Source organism: Lissotriton vulgaris, chromosome 6 (assembly GCF_964263255.1).
Source record: "Lissotriton vulgaris chromosome 6, aLisVul1.2, whole genome shotgun sequence".
NCBI classification, from domain to species: domain Eukaryota; kingdom Metazoa; phylum Chordata; class Amphibia; order Caudata; family Salamandridae; genus Lissotriton; species Lissotriton vulgaris.
The window spans coordinates 891,941,313-891,964,609 of NC_141694.1; the positions used below are offsets into that span (position 1 = coordinate 891,941,313).

At 45.9% G+C, this 23,297-nt stretch overlaps 1 protein-coding gene across 1 annotated transcript in view; it reads left to right on the top strand.

Annotated features, from left to right (window-relative positions):
• ANAPC1 (anaphase promoting complex subunit 1) overlaps nt 1–23,297 on the top strand; it is a 763,513-nt gene that overhangs the window by 502,470 nt on the left and 237,746 nt on the right. The window contains exons 33-34 of the mRNA XM_086926883.1: nt 14–88; nt 21,250–21,326. Coding sequence (XP_086783009.1) covers nt 14–88; nt 21,250–21,326 — 152 coding nt within the window. The remainder of the gene's footprint in view (nt 1–13; nt 89–21,249; nt 21,327–23,297) is intronic.

Here is a 23,297-nt window from a genome sequence, read left to right on the forward strand (position 1 = left end):
ACAACTCTTACAGACACTTGCCAGATGCCTCATTTTGTGGGATGATATTTTGCCAAACACCCAGTGGGTGAATAGTAATGTTCCCCGTGTAAGTTCAGATAAGTATTACTTCTCATTTAATGAACAACAAAACAGATTTTCTCTATTAACTGATACATTTGTGGTTTAAGGTAATATTTGCTGTTTATGCATTTAGTACCCAACTCTTATTTCTTCGGATAGTTGATTATAATACAGATGTAGAAACTTCCTACAAAACAAACCTACAATCTGTAACGGATGTAATTTCCAGACATGTAATCAATTTTCATTAAGATTTTCAGTTTTCTTAGTCTTTTGGATGCAGGTTAACCTGGGTAATTGTAATTATGTGGGTATGGAAGACCGGATTGTGCTGCAAGGTGGAATGAATTCTGCTGCAAGAAAGTACAAATTATTCAGCACACAATATAATGAAACACTTATTGTGCAGCACATTCAGTGGTGTTACATAGCTGCTTTGACATTTTAACACACATAGATACAAAGAAGAGCCTAGTACTAACAACATTCAAAGGCTTCTTAAGAAGGAAAATTAATGCATGTTTTGCAGATCCTATTAGGTATGCTTTTGTGTTGTATAGAAGAATTGGAACTTCTTTTTCAGCTGTGTCCTGTCTATGTTACAAAGTAAATGTTTGTGTAATTCATACACATTTCTAATTCCATTACAAAATACACATATAACTGTGCTCTTTTTTTAAATAAAATACATGCCTCTTTTGTTCTGTGCATTTCAATTACAAACATTTTTTATAGTGCATTCCAGTCATTTGTGTAGTACCAGAGTGCCTTTGGAATCTGGGCACTTCTAGGATCAATGTTGATTGGAGTCAAAGAAAGTGATCTGTTGACCATGTATTTGGTTGTGTTTCTTCTGGTTTATATTTGAGTTTTATTAGATAGTGACTGCTGAGGTTAGAATAACATGATGCATTGTTTAGTGCTTTATAATATTAGCAGTTACTAAATAGATAATGTTATGGATGTGTGTGGAGCATAATGTGCATGGAAGCATATGCATCTAAGCTGATGGATATTGCCTTTTGTTTCGATTTGTGACTAAGAAGGACACATTCTTTACATCGTACCCTCCCCACCGAAGTCAATTGGATATGTTCACACCATCTGAACTAAAGTGTCACCTCTTAAGCAAATCACAGCTAAGAGGGTACTATTGAAATTTTGTAAAGTGTTAGCCATAGCGTTCCACCCTCAATTGTAGCATGTATCTGATAGAGACGTCTAGATGCATATTTCTCACCTTAGAATATTCCCTGATCGTCAAACTGCATCTGGCAAATCTTGAGCAATCAACTTCTATTTGAACCTCTTTAATCAGTGTTGTAAGATTTCTGGTTAAATTATGCATTTTAGTATTGGTGCTTTCCAAGGCAAATTGAAAGGTAGCTTACATTTACTCACAAGTATCTCTTGAATCATTTGTCCATAGCATAACCTACATGGTAGAATCCTTCACTGACTCCACTTTCTTTTAGCTAGCTTATTTTTTTTGCAAACACTTTCAGAAATCTCTACATACGGTTCCTGATGGATACTTCTAACTGCAGATTCCTCACCTTATAATACTCTGTAGGTCCCACCTGGATCTGGAAGCTTTTTCTGGCAATGCTCCCTCACTAGGTGGCTCTTAACAGCTCCCAGCAATCTCCTTAGCTTCTCAGATGTAATAGTGTGGAGATTCGTAAGCACCACCCCAGCGCACTGACGTCAGTTCCTTTCTTTCCTCATCTTTCGATACGGATCTGGAGCTCTGCTCCCTCGTTGGCCTTATGATGACTTGTACAAAACTTGAAAGCTAGTGTGCTAGGGATTTATGTCCCCTACTAAAAAGACAGGCTTCAAGCCATGTCGTGATTATATAAAACAGATACCGGTTGCAGACCGAGATGTAGTGTCTCTTTGGGGTTTGGGTTCAGTGCACAACTTAAATTTGTGCAAAAAGAGCGCCCTGAATCACCTACAGGTGATCCCGTACTTACAGGGGAAGCTCTACATCTCGGAACAATAGAAGTCTTGATTGTGTAACTCCCACATGTATGGCTCTGTCTCCTTCCTAGGGCTGTTCTTGCAAGAGTTCTACTTTTCTGTTGAAGTCCTTCTAAAAGCCCAAACTGAAGTCTGACTGCAAACAAAAAAACGAAGTTGGTTTTTACCTCAGCCCGCCAATCTGTGTCCAAGGGGAAGGAACAAGGGCAACAGGAGCTTAGACTTTCTCCTCTCGAGTCCCAGAGCAAGGACCGATTTGTTACGTTATCCTAGTGCCCAACGAGTTTCGCAACAGTATTTCGAGGCCTTTAAAGAGTCTATGCTGCAGATGGTGTGTGCTTTCACGGCTCCCACTGGCTCGCGTTTGGGCACCAAGGGTCTGCAGGGTCCCCTAGTTGGATTACCACCAAAAGGTCATTCCCCGGTGCCGACTGACCCCTTGGAACCTGTTCCAGGTCCAGTACTGCCTCTGGCACGATAGCTACTCCAGCACTTGGACCTGCAGCAGGCCGCCACTCATTGAAAGCACCAGGAGAGGATCCGATCTTGATCCCGATGTTTGACCCTGGACCGACTGCAACCCAATCTTGACTAATTTCAAACTACAAAATTACTAAAGTGCTGATCACCATCAAACAGTCTGATTCTGCTCTGATGCCTCCATTAGGGTGGCTCCCACCAATATTCTTTTTTGGCTCTGACTCTGAACACTGTACTCCATCATCCATAGATGATTATGAAGATTGGAAGGTTGGGAATGGTGATCTTCCCCCTAATTCTGATGATCAAAGTTTAGGATTTAAACCAGTGGGCTTGATAACATCCTCTGATATGGGCTTGAGTGATCCATTTGGCCCACCAACTAGAGTGGATGTCATTTGTAGCATTGGTTTGATGGGCAGCTAAGGTCCTTATTTACAGTTGCACTCTTTTGATACCAAGATAAATATCCTTATGAAAATTCTACAGCCAAGGCCTTCCACGACTAAGCCCTTGCTCCCCTGCAACAAGGCCCTCACTGGAACGCTGGTGGGCATTTTGACAAAGTCCTGTTCCAGTAAATAGGCAGACGACTAGGTTTTACAGACCAGCTTCTGGCAACCTTGAATATCTTACTTGACATCTCACTCCACAGAGCCAGATGAAGTCCGACTTGAACCAGTAAGGTGAACACCAATCCTTTCCCCATGATTCCTCCAAATAGGGAGCCCAAGAGGATTGAAGCAGTTCAAAAAAAAATCTCTTTTTATTTCACAAAACCAAAAGAAAAAGCGCCAGGTGACATATGATGCTTCCACGTTTGCCATATATACATTTCCATACCACAACATAATACATACAGAATAGTATTTAGGGATCACAGGGACTCCAACGCTACTGCTACATCTCGAGCAACTGGGGGGGGCACAAATATACCCCCGGTACCCATTCCAGGCTCCCCAAACCTTCCCCCACTTCACGGGGAAGCCCCTGGCCACGTAGATCGAACTCTCTCTGTACATGCACCAATCCAGGTCCTCCATCCACCTCTCGATCTGGGGCGTTTGGCTGGCGCCCCACAACTGAGCGATGTTACGCTTAGCAATCATACATGCTAGGGTCACCCACTGCTTCCCATATACACTCAAGTCCGTAGGCTCCCAAACATTTAGGATACATCGTCGGCCCTCCAGCGCTATCCCCACCCCCAACACCTCTCGCATCCTGCAGTGAATTTTAACCCAAAAGTCCTGTTTCTACACAATGCCACAAAATATGCATAAGAGTTTCAGTCTCTCCACACCCCCTCCAGCACTCCCCACTCTCCGCCAAACCCATATGCACCAGCCGGGGCCCCGTGACGTATGCCCGGTGGAGAATCTTCAATTGCACGAGCCTGAGTCTCATTTGGATGGCCACTACTTTCAGGGAGGAGACTGCCTCCCTCCAGTCCTCATCATCGAATTCCAAACCATCAGCGCCCCATCGCTCCCTAATGGTCGCCAGCTGATCCCCCATATTGTTAAGTTTTTTATATACTAGCGAAATAGTCTTTTCAGGAAGATGACCGTCCAACACTCGGTCCTCCAGTGGGGAGGCATCCGGGGGCGTGGTGCCCCTAGGGATATGCGCGAGTAGGGCATGTCTAACCTGGAGGTATCTATAACGCTCATTCTCCTGTAGATGATACTTTTCCTGGAGAGCACTGAACGTAATAACTGCGTCTTTTCCCCACACATCCGTAATCTGCGAGATCCCAATGAGATACCATTTGCCAAAGCCTTTAGTTTTCCACAGGCTGCCCAGCCTCTCCGAGTTCCATAGCGGGGTCACGAGGGTACGCTTTCCATCCCACTTGAGATGTCGAATAGCCGCATGCCACACCTGTACTGAATGTGCCGATGATCCGGCAAGGGGAAATCGGCCAGCCCTGGCATATAGAGCCCTTGTGAAATCCCCCCTGGCACCTGCCCGCGGTCCTTTGCATATCTGGGGTTTGTGGGGGACCTGTAAACAGCGTGGTTCACCGCTGCTAGCTGGGAGGACCAGTAGTACTTCCGCAGGTCCGGCAAGCCGATCCCTCTGTCGTACCAGGGGAGAGTAAGTTTAGAGAAGGCAATACGAGGTTTGCCCTCCCAAAGAAGCTGCCGTTGGAGGGACTCAATTTCTTTAAAATAAGATGTCGGCACCGGGTGCATTGTGTTTTGAAGTGCGTATAAATATCTGAAGAAGGGCCATCATCTTAAATAGCACTGCCAGACCCAAAAGGGAGAGTGGCAACGCCTTCCACCTCGCTACGTCTTTCCTAAGTCTAGCCAGCGGGGGCCCATGTTGTTAGTGTATCTCAGCTTCGGGTCTAAAGTCACATAGATGCCGAGGTATCGAAATCCCACTGGCTCAATTTGTAGTGGGCAGGAACTCGGAATAATCAGGGGATCTCCGCTGAGGACAAAAAGCACCGACTTCGACCAATTAATGGCAAAGCCAGAGTACCTCCCAAATATAGCCAAGACATCAAGAAAACAAATCAGAGAGTCCCTGGGAGTGGCGAGGTAGAGCAAAATATCATCCGTGTAAAGCGAAATCTTATCCTCCCAGTCCCAACGTCCAACGCAGCCCCCTAATCGAATGGTCCCAACGGACCCAAGCCGCCAGCGGTTCAAGTGACAGGGCAAAAAGCAGTGGGGACAGGGGACACCCCTGGCGCTTGCCCCTGCCAAGCGAAAAGTCGGCGGACCTGCGGTTATTTACCACTACTCTGGCAAGGGGACCCGCATATAAAAGACTGACCCAGTTTATAAACTCAGGGCCAATACCCATCTTCCCCAGGACTGCAAATAAATAGGGCCACTCTACCCTATCAAAGATCATAGTTGCATCCAGTGACACCAGCACCGCCGGCTCATGTATCTTCGAGGCACCACCAAGTAACCTGTGTAGCCTTCGTAAATTAAGGGCCGTATTCCGGCGTGGCATAAAGCCAGACTGATCTGGGTGGACCAGGGTGGTGATGACCTTGGCTAGTCTAGTCGCCAGCAGCTTCGCTAGCACCTTAGGCTCAGCATTAAGCAGCGAAATAGGCCGGTGCGAGGAGCACAGTGTCTTGGGCTTTCCCTCTTTATGAATGACGACAATATTCGCTACTCGCTGATCATATGGAAGCTGACCCCTCTCCTTACTCTCAACAAACATGGCGCGCAGAAACTGAGCTAGTCTATTTGCATTAAATATTTATAACTCTATAGGGATTCTGTTCGGGCCTGAGGCCTTTCCGGAGTGGACTCCCCTAATGGCCTGTTCTATTTCATCATTTGCGAGAGGGGAGTCTAGGTATTTCCTGTCGTCATCCGATAGGGACGGCATACGAATGTCGTGTATCATAGCCGCACCGTCTGCCTCTGTATAAACTCCTGCAGACGTATACACTGATCTATAATAATCCGAAAACTCATCTGCTATCATTAGCGGGTCCATCATCCTACCCGATTCACCCTTCTGCCACTCTATTACTAACCTCGACGCCCATTCCCCCTTTTCCAGCCATACTATCAATTTCCCAGCTTTGTCGCCGTGTTCATATATCCTGCTCTGGGTATCCGCATGTTGTGCTTTGGCTCTGTCTCTAGTCAGACTCTTATATTCGTCCTGGAGGAGTTTCAATCTGTGTGTCCCCTCAAGGGTCACATCCTGGGATATCTCCATCTTGGTCAACTCCGCCTCCACCCTGTCCACTTCGGCCCGGCATTTCCTCCTTTTCCCTGAGACCAAAGATAAGACCTCCCCACGAATAACAGTCTTGTATTCCTCCCACAGAGACTGTGCAGAATCAACCGTTCCCACATTTTAATGAAAGTACCTTTCTGTGCTCTGTACAATCTCCTTCTTGGTGTAGGGGTCTATTAGATGCCACGCATTTACGTGGGCTATTCTGCCCGCATCTCTTTGCCCAACCTCCACACTGAGCCAGATTGGAGAGTGATCAGAGACACCCCTGCCCAAATGCCTCACTTCTCGGACCATTGTCGCCTGAGCCGCCGGTATTAGCACATAATCTATTCTGGATAGGGCATGATGTGCAGCAGACGCGTGTGTGTGTAATGTACCTCGCTTGGGTTCCTCAATCTCCACCCATCCATAAGCCCTGTTGTTTCCTAAGAAGTTGGGTAGCCACCTCTGGGACGTCGTCAGGATTCGGGCTGGGTGCCTATCCCCTCACCAATCCCCCCCCCTCCCCATGCCCCACCACTCACTTCTTCAATCCGGGCCGGTCCACAATAATTTCTGATCCACCAAGTCAAAGCAGGAGTACCGCTGTAGACCCACCCCACCCCCGGTCATACCATACCACAACTTAAGTCCTGCGGCATCCATTATACGTGGTCCTATTGTTCATCCGCTTCTTCTCGATCTCGACTCTCCGCCTCATTCAAGTGCACACCCTCCAACCATTCCGACGCCACCTCAGGGTTATAAAAAAAACCAGACCTTCCCGTTAAGTTCCACCCGGAGGCGGGCCGGAAACATCATGGCGTATTTTAGTCCCTTGTCTCTTAATTTCTTTTTCACCAACAAAAAGCTCTGCCGCTGTTTCTGTACCATTTGAGTGAAGTCCGGAAAGAAGGAGAGGGTTGCATTTTCGTGCCTCAGGTGGGTCCCCGCATGTGCTGCCTGTAGGATCGCATCCCTGTCACGGAAATTCAGGACCCTCGCAATCATAGGGCGAAGGGGGGCCCTGGGCCTTCCCTCCGGCTCACTGTGTGCACGCTCAATCGTGAAAAAGTTACTTAGTCCTTTAGGCTTGAGGTGGTTGAGGATAATGTCTTAGACAAACAGATCCGGTGTTTGGCCCTCTGAATTCTCTGGCACCCCAAGAATGCGAATGTTATTACGCTGGCCCTACCCTCATAGTCATCCAGTTTGCAATCCGTAAGGACTCTTGAGGCCTTAAGGCCCCTCACCTCTTGTTGCAGCAATGACATATCATAGATCAGGCTGGCCGTCTTGATTTCTAGCGTTTTCACTTTCTCACTCGCCTACGTGAGATCCGCCTGTGTCAGCCCCACCACAATCGTGACTGTGTCGAGTTTGTTATCTAGGGCCTCCATCTTTTGGCCCAGGGACGCCTGAACCTCGTTTATGGCTGCCATGAGGTCCGTCAATGTTGGTTCGGCGGGAGTGAGCGTTACATCTTCCACCCCCGACTGAGTCTTCTTCGATTCCACTGAAGACCCTTTGCGCATAGTATATCTATCCAATTTATTAGTTTGGATATTTCTGGTTTCCTTGGAGGTCCTGGGCTGGGATCTATCAGTGTCCGTCTTAGTCGCCATCGTGTCAATGCCGGATACTAAACAGGGGATCACACGTAGGGCCAGGGTCGCCTCAGTCTCGCACTCCCGGAGCCTCCGCTAGCCCAGACCCGGTCACCCGGGCATTCAACGAGGTGACGGTCTCCACAGCCACCAATTGCTCACGTACCCAGGGAGCAGACCTCCAATCGCTTGTGTCCGCGGCACTGCCCGCCAGGCAGGCGGCGTGAATCCTACTCCCAGCCGTAGGATACAGTCGTCCCAAATGATGCCAGTCTACACTGTGGCAAGGGTCCGCCGCCTCCAAAACCACTGAACAAACCCCCCAGGCCCCAGAATCGGTATGGAGGATGAAAGCGTCTATCAGAAAGCTTCACCTGCCTTGCGGCTCCACACAGATGTGTTCTCCAGTGTATCTCCTTGACTGCCTGCGAAGCGCACCACAGCAGGGCAATGTGCGCCTAGTCGATGTTCCACCGGCGCCTTCCCTCATGCAGCGCAGACAATGGGTATCCCCTCCTGCACCACTTGTACCCAGATCTGGCTCCCCTAGTAGATGGCAGTGCAGGGCGGGCAGATTAGTCTCACTAGGACCAGCCCTGCCTATTCGCTGTTCGCTAGGGCCTCAGGCTGCTCAGTACTTTTCTCGTCTCCCCGGTGTATCACGGCACCTCGGATCCACACCGGGCGGCACCATTCCTCAATGCATGGGGCCGGGCAGGCGAAACATCCAACGCCCGGGCCCCTCCGAGTTCGCCCCCCTGCTCCACCAATCATTGCGGGGGCTGCTTAGAAATGCGGGAGCGTTGGGCCAACCACTGGGCCGGACCGGTGACTCCGGGTCCACAGCCCCCGATGTTTATTGATTCGGCGGCGGCCCCTGCTTTTAGGCAAGTCCCCGGTTCCAGCCGACGAGAAGGCCGCATACCGTCGGACGGCGTATCTCTGCCGCCGGGCAGCGTTGACGGCCCAGAAGAACAGCGGTAGGTGTCGCTTCGTCTCCCGGGTCTTTGAGTGGGGCTCAGGCGCAGGATTAAACACAGGATGGTACGGCTGTGAAGGGTGGTCGGCGGAGCCGAACTCCTACGCAGCCATCTTGGTCGCCCTCTAGGCTCCTCCCCAAAGCAGTTTTAAAACTAATGTTCTCTTTGGCGAGCTTGGCGTTGAGATTGGTCAATGCAGACTTTTGGTATGCTCACATATGCCCTCTAGGACATGGTCAGTAGTATCTTGCTGGTGGTCCTAAAAGACCTTAGGCCCTCTCTGGATTGATAATTAATGATGGACATGTCGCAGGCTTAGATACTCTTGACTGCCTGGGGAGGGTAGTTGGCATAAGCATTGTGCTCCACCACCATGCATGGATGTGTTCCACAGGATTTTCTGGAGATGTGCAATCCTCTCTCCTATCAATATGCTCTGTATTGGCTTTCGCCTACTTGGTGAAAAAGCTGATTGTTTCCTGGAGCATTTTAAGGACCATAAAGCCACAGCGCGTTCCCTGAGACTGTGGATTCCTTTTTTCTTTTGTTTTTTTAATACATTTTTTGTTGAGCAGAGCAGAGAACCAAAAAATAGCTTAACATTAGTCATCAGGGAGGAATAATACTCATATTTCCTCATATAACGCACATATATCATATATACATCACACCTATATCATATGTACAGTTAAAAGCTGGAACCCATCAGACCAGGATCTACACATCTTTAAAAGAAAAAAAGCAAAGAGTCCTGAACACCCCAAGTTCATATACATCAAGACAGCAATTAATTACCCCCTTATATCTAAAAGTACCTAAAGTGACTAGTACCGGATAATCAACAAGAATACAATTAAATCAGTTAGTTCATCTGAACCTTTTTCCATTTGACAGATCTTGGCATTATTGCTACAGTATAAAACCTTTACTTGGGGTTGAAAGTGCAGTGCCTTGAAGTGCTTAATTTTCTAAAGTACAAATGTGCTTAAGTGCTAGAGATCTTGAAATACAGCCAAGTTGTCAAAAAACTTCCAAACCACTGCAAACCTTTTTGTTGCCCCAACCCGTTTAGCATATGCTTCCATGAATCTCCTTATTCTTGCCATTTTATTTATCCATTTAAGATAAGATGGAACCTCCTCCGACCTCCAATTTTGGAGAATTAAAGAGCCTGCTACTGTAGAGCAAATTGATATATACATCTCTTCAGTTCTGGACAGTCCTGACCTAGCTTTTGAGATTCCAAAGAGAGCCACTTCTGTCTCTGGGATCTTTTTTTTGACTGACTGACTGGCTCATTGCTAAAAAAATCTTTTCCCAAAAAGGTCTCAAGCTTCGGGCATGATTTCGACCTCCAAACCTTCAGCACACATTTCAGACCCCATTCCCCCATCTTTAATAAAAAAAAATGAAGCTTACCTTAGCGCCCATCTGGGGAAGAATCATAAACAGCTCCTTACAAAGCGGTGTGGTCCCCGATTGTCTAAAAATGGGACAAGTCACTCCTCTTCTGAAAAAACCCGGTCTCGACTCAACTGACTTGAACAATTTCAGGCCGATATCCAACCTCCCTTTACTCTCAAACACTTGAACGCTGTGTACTCCTGCAACTGACGCAACATCTGGACAACATCAATCTCCTGGACCCCCTCCAATCTGGCTTCAGACAAGGCCGCAGCACTGAAACCGCGATGCTGAACATCATAGACGACATCCATGGATCTCGTGACGCTGACAAGTGCTGCCTCCTCATACTCCTTGATCTCTCAGCAGCGTTCGACACGGTGGACCACAAGCTCCTCATCATGACTCTTCAAGAAAGAGCCGGCCTTGGCGAGGTAGTTCTCAAGTGGTTTTCCTCCTTTTTACATAACCGTTCGCAACTAATAAAAATCAAGAACTTCACCTCCGATACCCAGCAAGTCAACAAGGGTGTCCCTCAAGGATCAGTGCTCTCCCCCCAGCTCTTTAACATCTACATGGAACCACTCGCCAAGTTACTCAGGAACGCCAACATCCACTTCCACCTCTACGCGGATGACACGCAGATTTACCTGGAAACCTCCTCTCTCAAAGACATCCACAGACTCAACGATGTCCTAAATGAAGTTCAAGACTGGCTGACAAAGAATCACCTGAAACTCAACCCTGATAAGAAAGAAACACTCCTCATCTCAAACAAAGAAGATAACCCTCAAATCACCGAGTGGCTAAAGTCGATCGATGCTCTCAAAGGTAACCTCACGCTAGCCGACTCCGTTAAATCCCTGGGCTTCACCCTAGACCCCAAACTAACCCTGACAAACCACATTAAGAACTCGGCGAAAAGCGCATTCTTCAACCTCAGACTTTTGAACAAAATTAAACCTTACATTCCCAACAAGGACCTCAAACTAGCCACGCAATCTCTAGTTCTATCAAGACTGGACTATGGGAACTCAATCCTAACAGGCATCCCCAAATCGCACCTGGCACCACTAAAAACAACACTTCACGCGGCAGCAAGAATGATCACAGGCTGCAAAAAATACGACCACATCTCCCCGGCACTCAAAGAACTCGAATGGCTCCCTGCGGAAATGCGAAGTACCTTCAGAACGGCCTGCCTAACCCACAAGGCCCTCCACACCGGCAAACCGGAATACCTGGCTAACAAGCTCAAAAAAGCAGGCCAAGCCACAAATTTGAGAAGCTCTAACTCCCTGCTGCTCATCCTACCAAAAACCAGAAGGAAGAGAACTACGGACTGCTCTTTCTCAGGAAATGCCCCCAAAATATGGAACGCCATCCCCCCGCACATCAGAACTCTACCGTCCTATGCAGAATTCAAGAGCCAACTTAAATCCTTGTGCCTTATCCGCTCCCTTGGTTGTGGATAACTTGGAGCTGCAAACGTCTCAGAATCCATGCGGTAATGTTGAATCCAGCACCAAGAAGCCCTGCTGTCCGAACTTTTCTTCTTTCCAAATTCTCTCTCGCCGATTGCTTTTATTGGGTTTGTCTCATGTTGTTCTCTTTTTCATGCCCTCTACTGTGAAGCGCTCTGATACCTTCGGGTCTTGTTAGCGCTATAGAAAACTTCTAAATAATAATAAAATAATAATAAATGAAGCCAATCTCCTTCACCTTGGGAGAGGCATCGAAAGCATTTATTATCTACTTCCGGATGACATTTATTAAGCTTTTTCGGAGTATAATAAGCCAGCCATCACGACCGGAAGGCCATCCTTTTAAAATTAGCCGCTCTTAGGGCCTTGCTGCCTAATTGGACTATTGCCTGCCATTCCTGATGAGAAAAAACACAATTCGTCTCCTGGGTTATTTTTCCCAAAGCTTCATCAACCAAGGGAAGTGCCTTGTGCTTCGTAAGTAAGCAATACCAATTTCCCACTCCCTTCAAATTTGCTTTGAATAGCGGATTAGCTAGGGGAGTTGGAGCCCCGCTTACCGGGAATATATATATATTTTAATAACATTTGTAATCTGTGTATATTCTAAAAACCCTGGCTTCATTTGGCTCCCTACCCTGCCTATTACTCCTTCCCAGGGAATCATTTTATTTCCATTGAGAAACTGGCCCAAATACTCAAGGCCAATATCTTTCCATATCTTAACATGACTTGAATGAATATGCAGGCCAAACCCCCTACATTCATCCAGTTTCAGAAAGGCAAATATGGAAACATTTGCTTGTTTAAACAACAATTGAAGTCGATTAGAATAGTCACGCACTGTCTTATAGCGTGATTTTTCGGTAATTTAGATGTTTTAAAAAATGCGGGGATTTGTGTACCGGACTCAGCAATCATCTTCTTAAAAAAATATATGTCCATCGGATCCTTCGGTTCCACCAAGCATGCCGTGAGATCTAATAACGCAGCCTCGTAGTATGTGCAGATGTTTGGTAGGGCTAAGCCCCCCTGATTAGTCTCTAATTGAAGTGTAGGCAATTTGACCCTAGCTGCCTTTTTGTTCCAAACAAATTCCCTAAGCATAGTGTCAATTTCCTTAAAATATTTTGCATTAACTTTTAAGGGTACATTGACAAACAAAAATATTAATAAAGGAAGAATTGACATTTTTAGGAGAGCAACACGCCCAATCAGAGTCAAGGGCAAGAGGGACCAATTCTCTAATAAAGTTTTAATTTTAATTTGCCCAGCTATATAGTTTAGATTGAATAATTGGTCTATATGGTGTGAGACTTTAATGCCCAGGTATCTGATTGGCTCGTCTTTCTGGGCCTGATTTCTTAAAATTGTAGGTAGACAGTCACCATTCAAGTTAAATAATAACACCTCTGTTTTCTTTTGGTTTATCTTGTAGCCTCCTATTTGTTCAAGTTTGATAAATTCTAAAAGGGCCTCCTCCACAATCTGTTTTTCCAGAGAAAGGTACATGATTATGTTGTCTGCAAATAATTTTACTTTTGGTATCTCTTCAAATGGACCTCTGATAAGGGAGTTTCCACAAATTCTTACAGCAAGGGTTTCAATGAAAAAAGTAAACAAAAGAGGGGACATCGGGCACCCTTGTCTAGTACCGCAATTTATTTCCACGGTCCCTACTTCACCTCCATTTACTATCACCCGAGCTTGAGCACCTTGGTAGATATTTTTTAACATGTTTAGCACTTGAGCCGGAAAACCAAATTTACCTAAGCCAAAAAAAGTACATCCCAATTAACAAGGTCAAATGCTTTTTACGCATCGACCATGATAATAAGAGTAGGTATTTTATTATTTGTTACATAATCAAGTGCTTGAATTAAAAATCGAGTATTTGTAGACATGTACCTCCCCGCAACAAACCCAGTTTGATCACAGTGGATAAGCTCCTGGACAATAGGCATAAAGCGTTGTGCCCAGATTTTCATTAATATTTTAAAATCTGCATTAAGAAGACTAATAGGTCTATATGAATTAATATCTTTACCATTTTTACCTTTTTTCACAAAACTTACCTATATAGATTCCTTAAAACTTGAGAGAACACAGCCTCCTTGGATGATGTTGTTAAAAAGATGTACCAAGAACGGGGTCAGCTCTTAGGAGAAAGTTTTAAAAAACTCTATAGGAAAGCCATCAGCACCGCAGGTTTTTGCACCTGAAATAGACTTGATAAACTCTAAAATCTCTTCTTCAGAGATGTTTAGCAGGAGCTGCTCCGCCCTGAACCCCGAAAGAGAAGGAAGCTCAACTCCGTCGTAATAGTTGCTAATTTGACTTCCTCCAGCTTTATATCTAGTTGCATATAGCTGGGAGTAATGATCTAAAAAGACTTGAGCTATCTCCTCTTTGCCTGTTACAGACAATCTGGTTTTGGAATCTATAATTTCTGCAATAGTGGATGCCTCCTGTTTGGTTTTCAGTCCCAGCGAGCAGCTTGCCAACCATCTGAGTCTTCTCATATACCCGCTCTAAGTAGGTTCTAGAGCTAGCAATCTCTTCCAAAGTAAAAAACTCTTTTAATTCAAATTTGGCCCTATCTAACTTTGCTTTAGCATCCCCCAAACCTGCACGCACACAGTACATATCTGTTTTTTGTTGCTTCTGCTATGGCCTGCTAGAGTTCAAAAATGTTCTCTTTTCTTGTTTTAACTAAAGAGACAGAAAGTGCAATCATTCGCCCACGAAGTGCAGCCTTAAACGCTCCCCAAACTGAGAAAATATCTGCTGTATTCAGATTAATCTTAAAAAATTCAACCATCCACTCTGTAGTACCTACCACCTATTGATGATCCTGTAGAAGGAGCCGATCCATCTGCCACCTGGATCTTGGCCTCTTGTTTACCCCAATTTATGTACTAAGTTTGATAAGAGAATGATCGGAAAATGGATTAATTTTTATGTCAGAGGTTGTGCAACCCAGAGATTGTGAAATTTTAAAATAAATCGATTCGATAGGCCGTATGATATTGACTAAAGTGACATGAAAATTCCATTTTTAATGGGTTGGCAATAATGGTTCAGCATGTGAGCAAGCTTCAGGCACTCCCAGTTCATCAGCTTCAGACATCATTTTCCCTAGTTCTGAGAAAAAGAACAGCATTCCTGCCTAAGGCAGTTACACACTTTCCTGTTGGATAGGCTATTACACTTACAGCCTTTTTTGCCCCTACTCACCCCTCAAAAGAGGAGGAGAAACTCCATCATTTGAATCCTAGGAGCCTTTTGTTTTAAATTTCTCGTACCAAAGACAATTAGGTAGCTGAAGAGCTCTTTAAGGACTTTTCAAGGACAGTGGAGAAAAGAATAATCTCTAGATAGATAGTCCTCTGCATTAAAATCTGCCATACACTTGCTATGAAGCAGCCTTCTTTTTTTTTTTGTTTATCTTTTGATTAACAAAATTATCTAAGAAAAAGAAAAGACATTGGGTGAATTAACAATTACATCTTTGGTCAATAATACAATGTCATTCATACAGAATACATAGCCAATACTCGAACGAGTCTGATGGCGCTCCGCCCGCCGCCTGAGGTAGGATCAACTTGTGTAAAGATAGATCCAGTTAGCCTTAACTCCTGCTCTGCTTGTGGTTTTTCTTGCAGTTCTAATGAGACTATTCCATCAGATTCCACCTTAGGTTTAGCCTCTATTTCTGCGGCTTTAATTAATGCTCGCTCAATGTGTAAACATACAGCAGAAATTTTTTCTCTATTGGAAGATGGTACATTGGACCAGTTGTTTATCACAGAAACATGGCTGAATAGATCATGTGCTCCCGACATTGAGCTGACCATTCCCAGAGGGTTTAAGATACGGAGGAAAGACAGAGCCAGCGGTAGGGGTGGCGGTTTAGCCATTATTTTTAGGGATTCATGGGTCTTCAATATTGAAAATACTTATGATATAGCGGAGGGTGAGATTGTGAATTTCTCTTTGATTTTGTCCCCTCATTTTACACTGGGTGGTTCCCTTATTTATCGACCACCAGGCCCTTCGGGTCCTTTTCTTAAAGCTCTTCTGGAGACTGGTTCCCCGAGCAGTGAGGTTTTCGCGTTTTTTACTGCTTGGTGACCTGAATATCCATGTTGATCATCTTGAACTTCAGGAAAGCAAGCTTTTACATGATTCTTTTGACCTGGCTTCACTAACCCAATGGGTTTCCTCCCCTACACATATGGGTGGGCACACTCTAGATGTTATATGTTCAAACTTTCCTTTGAAGGTTGATGCCCCTCAAATTCTAAACTGGACTGATCATCGGCTGATTAGATTTACTTGGCCGGCCATGAAAGATACGCCCAAGTCTTGTAGGAATACGTTCCCCCCGAAGAATAATGTTGGCAATTTTATTACCTGGCTTGATCAAAACAGACCTATCTTGGGAGTGGAATTGGATTTTGCACTTCAAGCTTTTGAGGGATGGCTGAGAGCAGGGATCTCCGCCTCATCGAAAGGGTTCAAATCAGGTAGAGATAGGACGACCCCCTCGCAACCCTGGTATTCGCCCCAATTACGCATACTTAAGCTTGCTTGTAAGAAATTGGAGCGAGTGTGGTGGGCGGCCTATTGCCCACAAGCCAAGGTAGCTTACCGCACGGCACAGCGGGAGTACTATGCCAGTATTAAACTGGCTAAATCTGAATACTTTGCCAGAAGAATTGAGAATGCTAATAATAACAGTCGCAAAATTTTTTCCATTGTCAAGAGTTTTCTCTCCCCCTGTGCAGAACAAATATCGGTGAAACCTTCTACTGAGTGGTGTGAGAATCTTTCCTCTTTTTTTGCTACAATACAGCAGAGTCTTAGAGCGGTCAGTGGTGGGAGTAGGACTGCTGAAAATGTTAGATCTATAGTACCGCCTACCCACACTATGGAGAGATTTACCCCCCTCAGTGGAAGACACCTTGTTTGCGATTAAGTCTCTGAGATCCGGTGCCCCTGGTGATACATGCCCGGCCCGGGTGTTGGCTGCAGTCGCAGAATCAGTGGCATTAGAGGTTTCGCAAATAATGGGTCTATCCTTTAAAACATCTAAGGTTCCAGAGGAATGGAAACAGGCAAAGCTTCTTCCCTTGTTGAAGAAGACGGGTGCTGATCCTGCGGTGCCGGGCAACTATAGACCTATTTCCCTGCTTCCAGCCATGGCGAAAATTGGAGAGAAACTTGCCTTTTGTCAGCTGAATGCCTTTGTGGAATTTTCGGAGGCTCTCCACCCTGCCCAGTCCGGCTTTCGTGCAGCACACAGCACGGAGTCAGCTTTGGTGGAGATCACAGAGGCGATTAGGGAGTGTTTGGACAGTGGCGGCAGAGCGGCTCTAATTTTATTGGACCTCTCTGCAGCGTTTGACACTGTCCCGCACTCACTCCTCCTGACTCGATTGGCTGAGATTGGTGTGCTGGGCTCAGCACTAGAATGGGTGAAATCTTTTTTGTCCGACAGGTCCCAGCAGGTCTGGATCCCGCATTTTTCTTCCTTGGCCAAGCCTTTTACTACCGGGGTACCCCAGGGGTCTACATTAAGCCCCTTGCTTTTTAATGTGTACCTTACCCCACTCATAGTGCTAGCTGAACAAATGGGGGCCAAAATTATAGCGTATGCAGATGATAAGCAACTTTTATTTACATGGCCTGATACAGCACTCAACACTGAGGTCATTTGTTCTGGTCTTTCTGCGGTTTTTAATTGGTTAGCAGTGGCACAGCTGAAATGCAATGAAGACAAAACAGAAATTTTGTTGTATGGCCAATTTCCGCCTAATTTTAGAGAACTCTTGTGGCCTCCGGATTTTCCCCAGCCAAGTTCAGTTACCATCCCTGCAAAGAACTTGGGAGTATGGTTTGGGGAGGATCTGAGATTTGAGGCACACATAAAAAAACTGACAGGGGTGTGCTTCGGATCTCTCAAGGCTATGAGAAAGTTCTTTCCATATCTTTCATCGTCAGCAAGAGAGTCGGTCGCGAGGGCTTTAATACTATCATGGCTCGATTAGGCCAACTCTCTTCTTAGTGGAACTCCAGCCTTCCTAGTCGCCAGATTACAGATCATCCAAAAAGCGACGGCGAGACTTCTGTGCAATGTGCCCAGTAGAGAGAGTGTGCGAATCCATTTTAAGGAACTACATTGGCTGCCGGTGACTCAAAGGATTACTTTTAAAATCCTAACACTAGCATTTAAAGAAGTCAATGATCTCGGGCCTTCCTATCTGAAGAAAAGATTCATCCGCTACACCCTCACTCGATCTCTACGCTCAGCTGATTGTAATTTACTGAGTGTACCCCGCTTTCGGCGAGTGCGCCTTGGAGGCCAGTCAATTGCCGTTCTTGCGGCTTCGGCCTGGAACACTCTGCCTTTGTTCTTGAGATCAATCCAGAATTTTGTACCTTTTAAGAAGGCACTGAAGACGCATCTTTTTAGATCTGCTTATTAGACTTTTTAAATTTTCTTCTGTTTCCTTTTGGCCACCTGCTTGTTTTTCCCGTTCGTGCCAGGATACTCTGGTAGTAACAGAGCGCGTTATAAAACAGCTAAAATAAAATAAATAAATATGTAAAGTATGGATCACAGCGATTCCGGCGCATCCACCACTGCTCGTCTCACCGGGGGCTCACAGATCTCTCCTCGATAACTATTCCAGGCTCCCCATACCTTTCCCCATTTCACGGGACAACCCCTGGTCACATACACTGACTTCTCCCTGAACATACACCAACCCAAGTCCTCTCCTCATTTGGCAACCCAAGGTGGCTGGCCGGCTCCCCACAATTGCCCAATATTCCTCTTCGCTACCATATACGCCAGTGTCTCCCATTGTTTCCCATACGTGTTCAAGTCTGTGGGTTCCCACACGTTCAGTATACACCTCCGGGCCTCCGGTCGTATCCCCACCCCCAAGACGACTCATTTTCTCATGGATCTTCTTCCAATATTTCTGTACTACCACGCAGTGCCACAAAATATGCATGAAAGTGCCTAGCTCTCCAGATCTCCTGCAGCACTCCCCTCTCTCCGTTCACCTCATGCGTACCAGACGTGGCCCTGTAATGTACGACCTATGCAAGATCTTTAGCTGCACCAGTCAAAGTCTCATCTGGATCGCAATTACTCTAGGGGAGGAGACAGTCTCCGTCCAGTCTTCATTGTCAAGTTCCATGCCTTCCGCACTCCACTGTGTCCTAATAAGCCCCAGCGGGTCCTCCATATTATTGATTAGCTTTTTATACATCAATAAGATAGTCCTCTCGGGGAGGTATCCATCTAATACATTGTCCTCCAGGGGTGAGGCCTCTTGAAGCGCAGAGTCTACGGGTATGTGTGTGAGGAGAGCATGTCTGATCTGGAGAGAACGATAATACTCACTATCGTGTAGGCTATGTTGCTGTTCGAGAGAGTCAAATGTATGTATCGTGTTCCTGCTCCACACGTCTTTGATCTGTGTGATCCCGATGAGGTCCCACCTGTCAAATCCCTTAGATTTCCACAAGCTCCCGAGCCTCTCCGAATTCCATAGGGGGGTGGCCAAAGTTAGCTTCCGTTCCCAAGAAAGACATCTATTGGCCGCGTGCCACACATAGACCACATGCGCCGTGGGACCTGTCGGGAAACAGCCGAGGCCTGGCGTACAGCGCCCTAGTGAAATCGTCACCAGGGGAATAGCCACGATCCATGTCATACCCTGGATCTCCTGGGGGGCCATATATTACGTGGTTCACCGCCGCAAGCTGTGCGCCCAATAATATTTCCGCAGGTCTGGCAGTCCTATCCCTCCGCCATACCAGGGGAGAGTGAGTTTAGTAAATGATATACGGGGTGCAAGCTGTGACGCCCAATAATATTTCCGCAGGTCTGGCAGTCCTATCCCTCCGCCATACCAGGGGAGAGTGAGTTTAGTAAATGATATACGGGGTCTACCGTCCCACAGAAGTTTCCTCTGGAGGGCCTCTATTTCTAACACAACATTGTCCTTCCCCTGTATCTCGGGCACCAGTCGCGACACCCGCTCCCCACGCTCAAGCCACGCAATCAGCTTACCAGCCTTATCCCCATGTTCATATATGCGACTCTGGGTGGCATTATTTTGAGCAATCGCCCTATCTCTGGCTAGGCCCTTATATTCATCCTGCCGTAGTTTGAAAAGGTGCAGGTCCAACGGAGCCGCTGTCTCAGCCACTCTCTCTTCCAACCTCACCACTTCTGCTTCTGCCCTCTCAACCTCTGCCTGGAGCTTCTTTTTCTTCCCCGCCACCAAGGACAGAACCTCCCCGCGTATCACAGTTTTATACGCTTCCCACAGGGACTGCGCAGATTCAACAGTGCACCAGTTATCCTGGAAGTAGCAGTCTGAAATCGCAATAATCTCTTTCATAGTTTCGGGGTCTTTTAAGTGCCACATACTGATTGGCGCAACTCTCCCTACTGCAGGCTGCCCAAGCTCCAACCGTAACCACATATGAAGCAGCCTTCTGAAGGATTAAGGGCTCATTCCACTCTAGACAAAGGCTGCTACCTGTGTGCTGGCACTCTGAGTGCTTATCCTGGATATCAATCAGGCTGCTATGTGGGCATCAGTACACTCTTTCACAAAGCACTATTGCCATGACAGTTCAGTCTGTCAGATCGGCATCTTGCCTGTTTGGTCCTGCAGGACGTTTTGGTCTGAGCATTCCACCGACCACCAACTGAGGAGGTACTGCTCTGGGTATATATCCACAAGGTGGGGATTTACTCTTAGAATTATCCATCAGACGAACAAGTCACTTACCTTCGTTGACACACTTTCTGGTGGATATCTATCTATCTCATACGCTTTCGATTCTCCCCATTCTGTGGAATGGACTCTTTTCCATCTCAAAAGTTCCCAAACTAGAGTTCTGCTCACTGGTCAAGTCAATTTGTTGATGTGCTGTGTGTCTAAGGGCACAGATAAGCCTTCAATTCTAACTGACTGTCACCACCTATTGGTGTCATTAAAATGCAGCCCACTCGTCACTTCTGGAGCAGAACAATGTTGGTTCAGAACCACACAATGCCAGAAGCATGTCTTTTAGGTTTCTGGTTCCATTCTGATGCCTGGGGAAGAATCCATAAGATGAGGAATCTGTGATTAGGTAGAGTATCCAACAGAAAGAGTGTTACAGAAATAGCTTTCACATCTGGAAAGGTTTCCCTGACCAGTGATTAATAGACCCTCTCAATACACCTGAGCGTCAATAAAGCCAAACTAATAAATCCTTGTCAAATGAAGGTTCAGTTTTCAGGCCTAATATTCAGTTTAAGAAATCTGTGCATTTGGATATTGTAGTCTTGATTCACTGCAATTGTACAAACATGTTTCTGATAGGTGATTTTTAAAAGGAAAACACAGAACTGAATACTTGGTGTGTAGCTTGCATGCAGTCATACAGCCACTCTGTAATTTGTTGTGAAAATGAAAAGTAGTCTACAATGTTCAGCACATGTGCCTTTCTTTCAATTTATAGATCATTCGAGAGAACAGCATATCCCTTCATGCCACAGAACTGCCAACATCTGAAGACCTGAACCTTGAGACACTTGCGTAAGTATAAGGATACCTAATTGGGGTACCTGAAGAGCATTACCATGCCATTTTACGAGCATTCCGTTTTTTTTACATTCATGCAGCACTTAAATATTTGATTACAATTTCTTATATATAATTTTCACCACAAAATATTGGGACAATATGCTAAAGAGTGTTTTTGAAGAAGATAATGTTTTGACTGCTTTGTAAAAACATTATTGTAAATAAATCAACGATAAAGCTTACCAAACATTTTCATTGCTCTTAGAAATAATATACTGATTTGTGTATGCTCAGTAACAAGTAATCTTGTATGTCAAAAAGGTTAGTTGTGGAGAGGGTGTGGTTATTGTGCCAGCATGACAGTGCATTGTATCTCTGCGCTCCCATGTGATTTGTCACTCTGAGGTGTTATCTACATGTACTTACTAGATCACCTGAATGCTGAAGAATTAGGGTTATGTTTATCCACTTAGAAAATCATATGATCCTTGATTATCGGCTAACCAAGGTCTTGCTTACAGTTGGTCTCCTGCTGCAGCAATGGAGATGGCGGCTAGTGCACAACAGAGAGGAAGACTGGGGGTCTTGTGTGATCCAAGTATTCCACCCATCACTTTTTTGTTTTCCTCTCTGCAGCACCCTGAGTTGGGCAGGTATGCCTAGATGGGAGTCTGTGCTCACTGTGCCACAGGACCCAAACTATACCATACTAACATGGCCTTACTAGACCGAAACCCATCTCGGGTTAGCTGTTTTCCCATTCAGAGGGTGCCTGGCAGGTTGGACTAAACTGTTCATATTGGAGCGGCATCAAGGCTTATTTGCTTTTGACTGGTTCCTGTTTGAGGTGACAGGGGGCTAAAAAATGATGGACTGGAATGTGGCCCATGTAAATAGCTGTGGCTAAGACTAATTAAAGCATTCCACAGATCATGTTTTTGTGTTCCTCAGTGCAATACCCTAAAAGCAACAGATGTGCCCAGTCCTGGGTCCCGGGCATACTATGTTACAGGAATCAAGGCACGACTGAAAAGCAAGTGTTGAAGAGTGTCTCTTTTTGACATGGTCACCACTACTTTTTGCCCTAGTACTGATGCTGTTTGGCTGAAAGTGCACTGGATCCCGGCCAACCAGCTCCCCACTGCCAGTGCTTTTCCCTTCAAAAAGGTAAAATGGTCAATTGTAACCAAATTGGCAAGGACTTTAGCACCCCTGTAAGTCCCTGGTGAATTGTACCCCTGGTATCTAGGGAATGGGTAATAAAAACGGTCCCTAAGGGCTGCAGCATTTATTATTCCACCCTAAGGGACCCACACACAAAAGACATGCAGACTGCCCGTGCAGGCTGCATGAAATGATGCAAACCATTTTGAAAGCTCGACATGGCACACTTCCTTTGTGCCATATCCATGCACACTGCATATACTAAATGCAAGTCACCCCTACAGAGCCCTAAGGCAGGGTGAATTATATGTGAGGACATATCTGCATGAGCACTTATGCCCCTGAGATGTCTGGTTCCATTGCCACGACATTGCAAGTTTTCAGGAAGCTATCTTGAGCACATATACTGGGCACTGGTCATTGTGAGTTACCCAGCTACTTAATGTCTTCACTGAAAATAATGGTGTTTGGTATCCTACACCTCGTCTTAATAAATCCACACTGATGGCAGCGTTGGATTTATTTTGACATGCACCAGGAGGGGACCTAAGAGGTGCTCCCTGAAACCTATCAGTCATTTAGTGTGCAGACTGACCGGGCTCTCCACCACAGATGAGTTTCTGACCCCCTGCTTGAGAGAGCCAATGCTCTCAGAGGTCAGGGACAATGTCTGATCTGGAAGAAGGTGATAACACCTCCTCCAGCAGGATGGCTAGTGAATTAGCATACCAAGACCAGAGACTTCCAAGCCTCGACCGCCTTTGGGATGCAATCCTGGGTTTCTCCAGACCTGGAGAATACTATTCCCTGCCCTCTGGT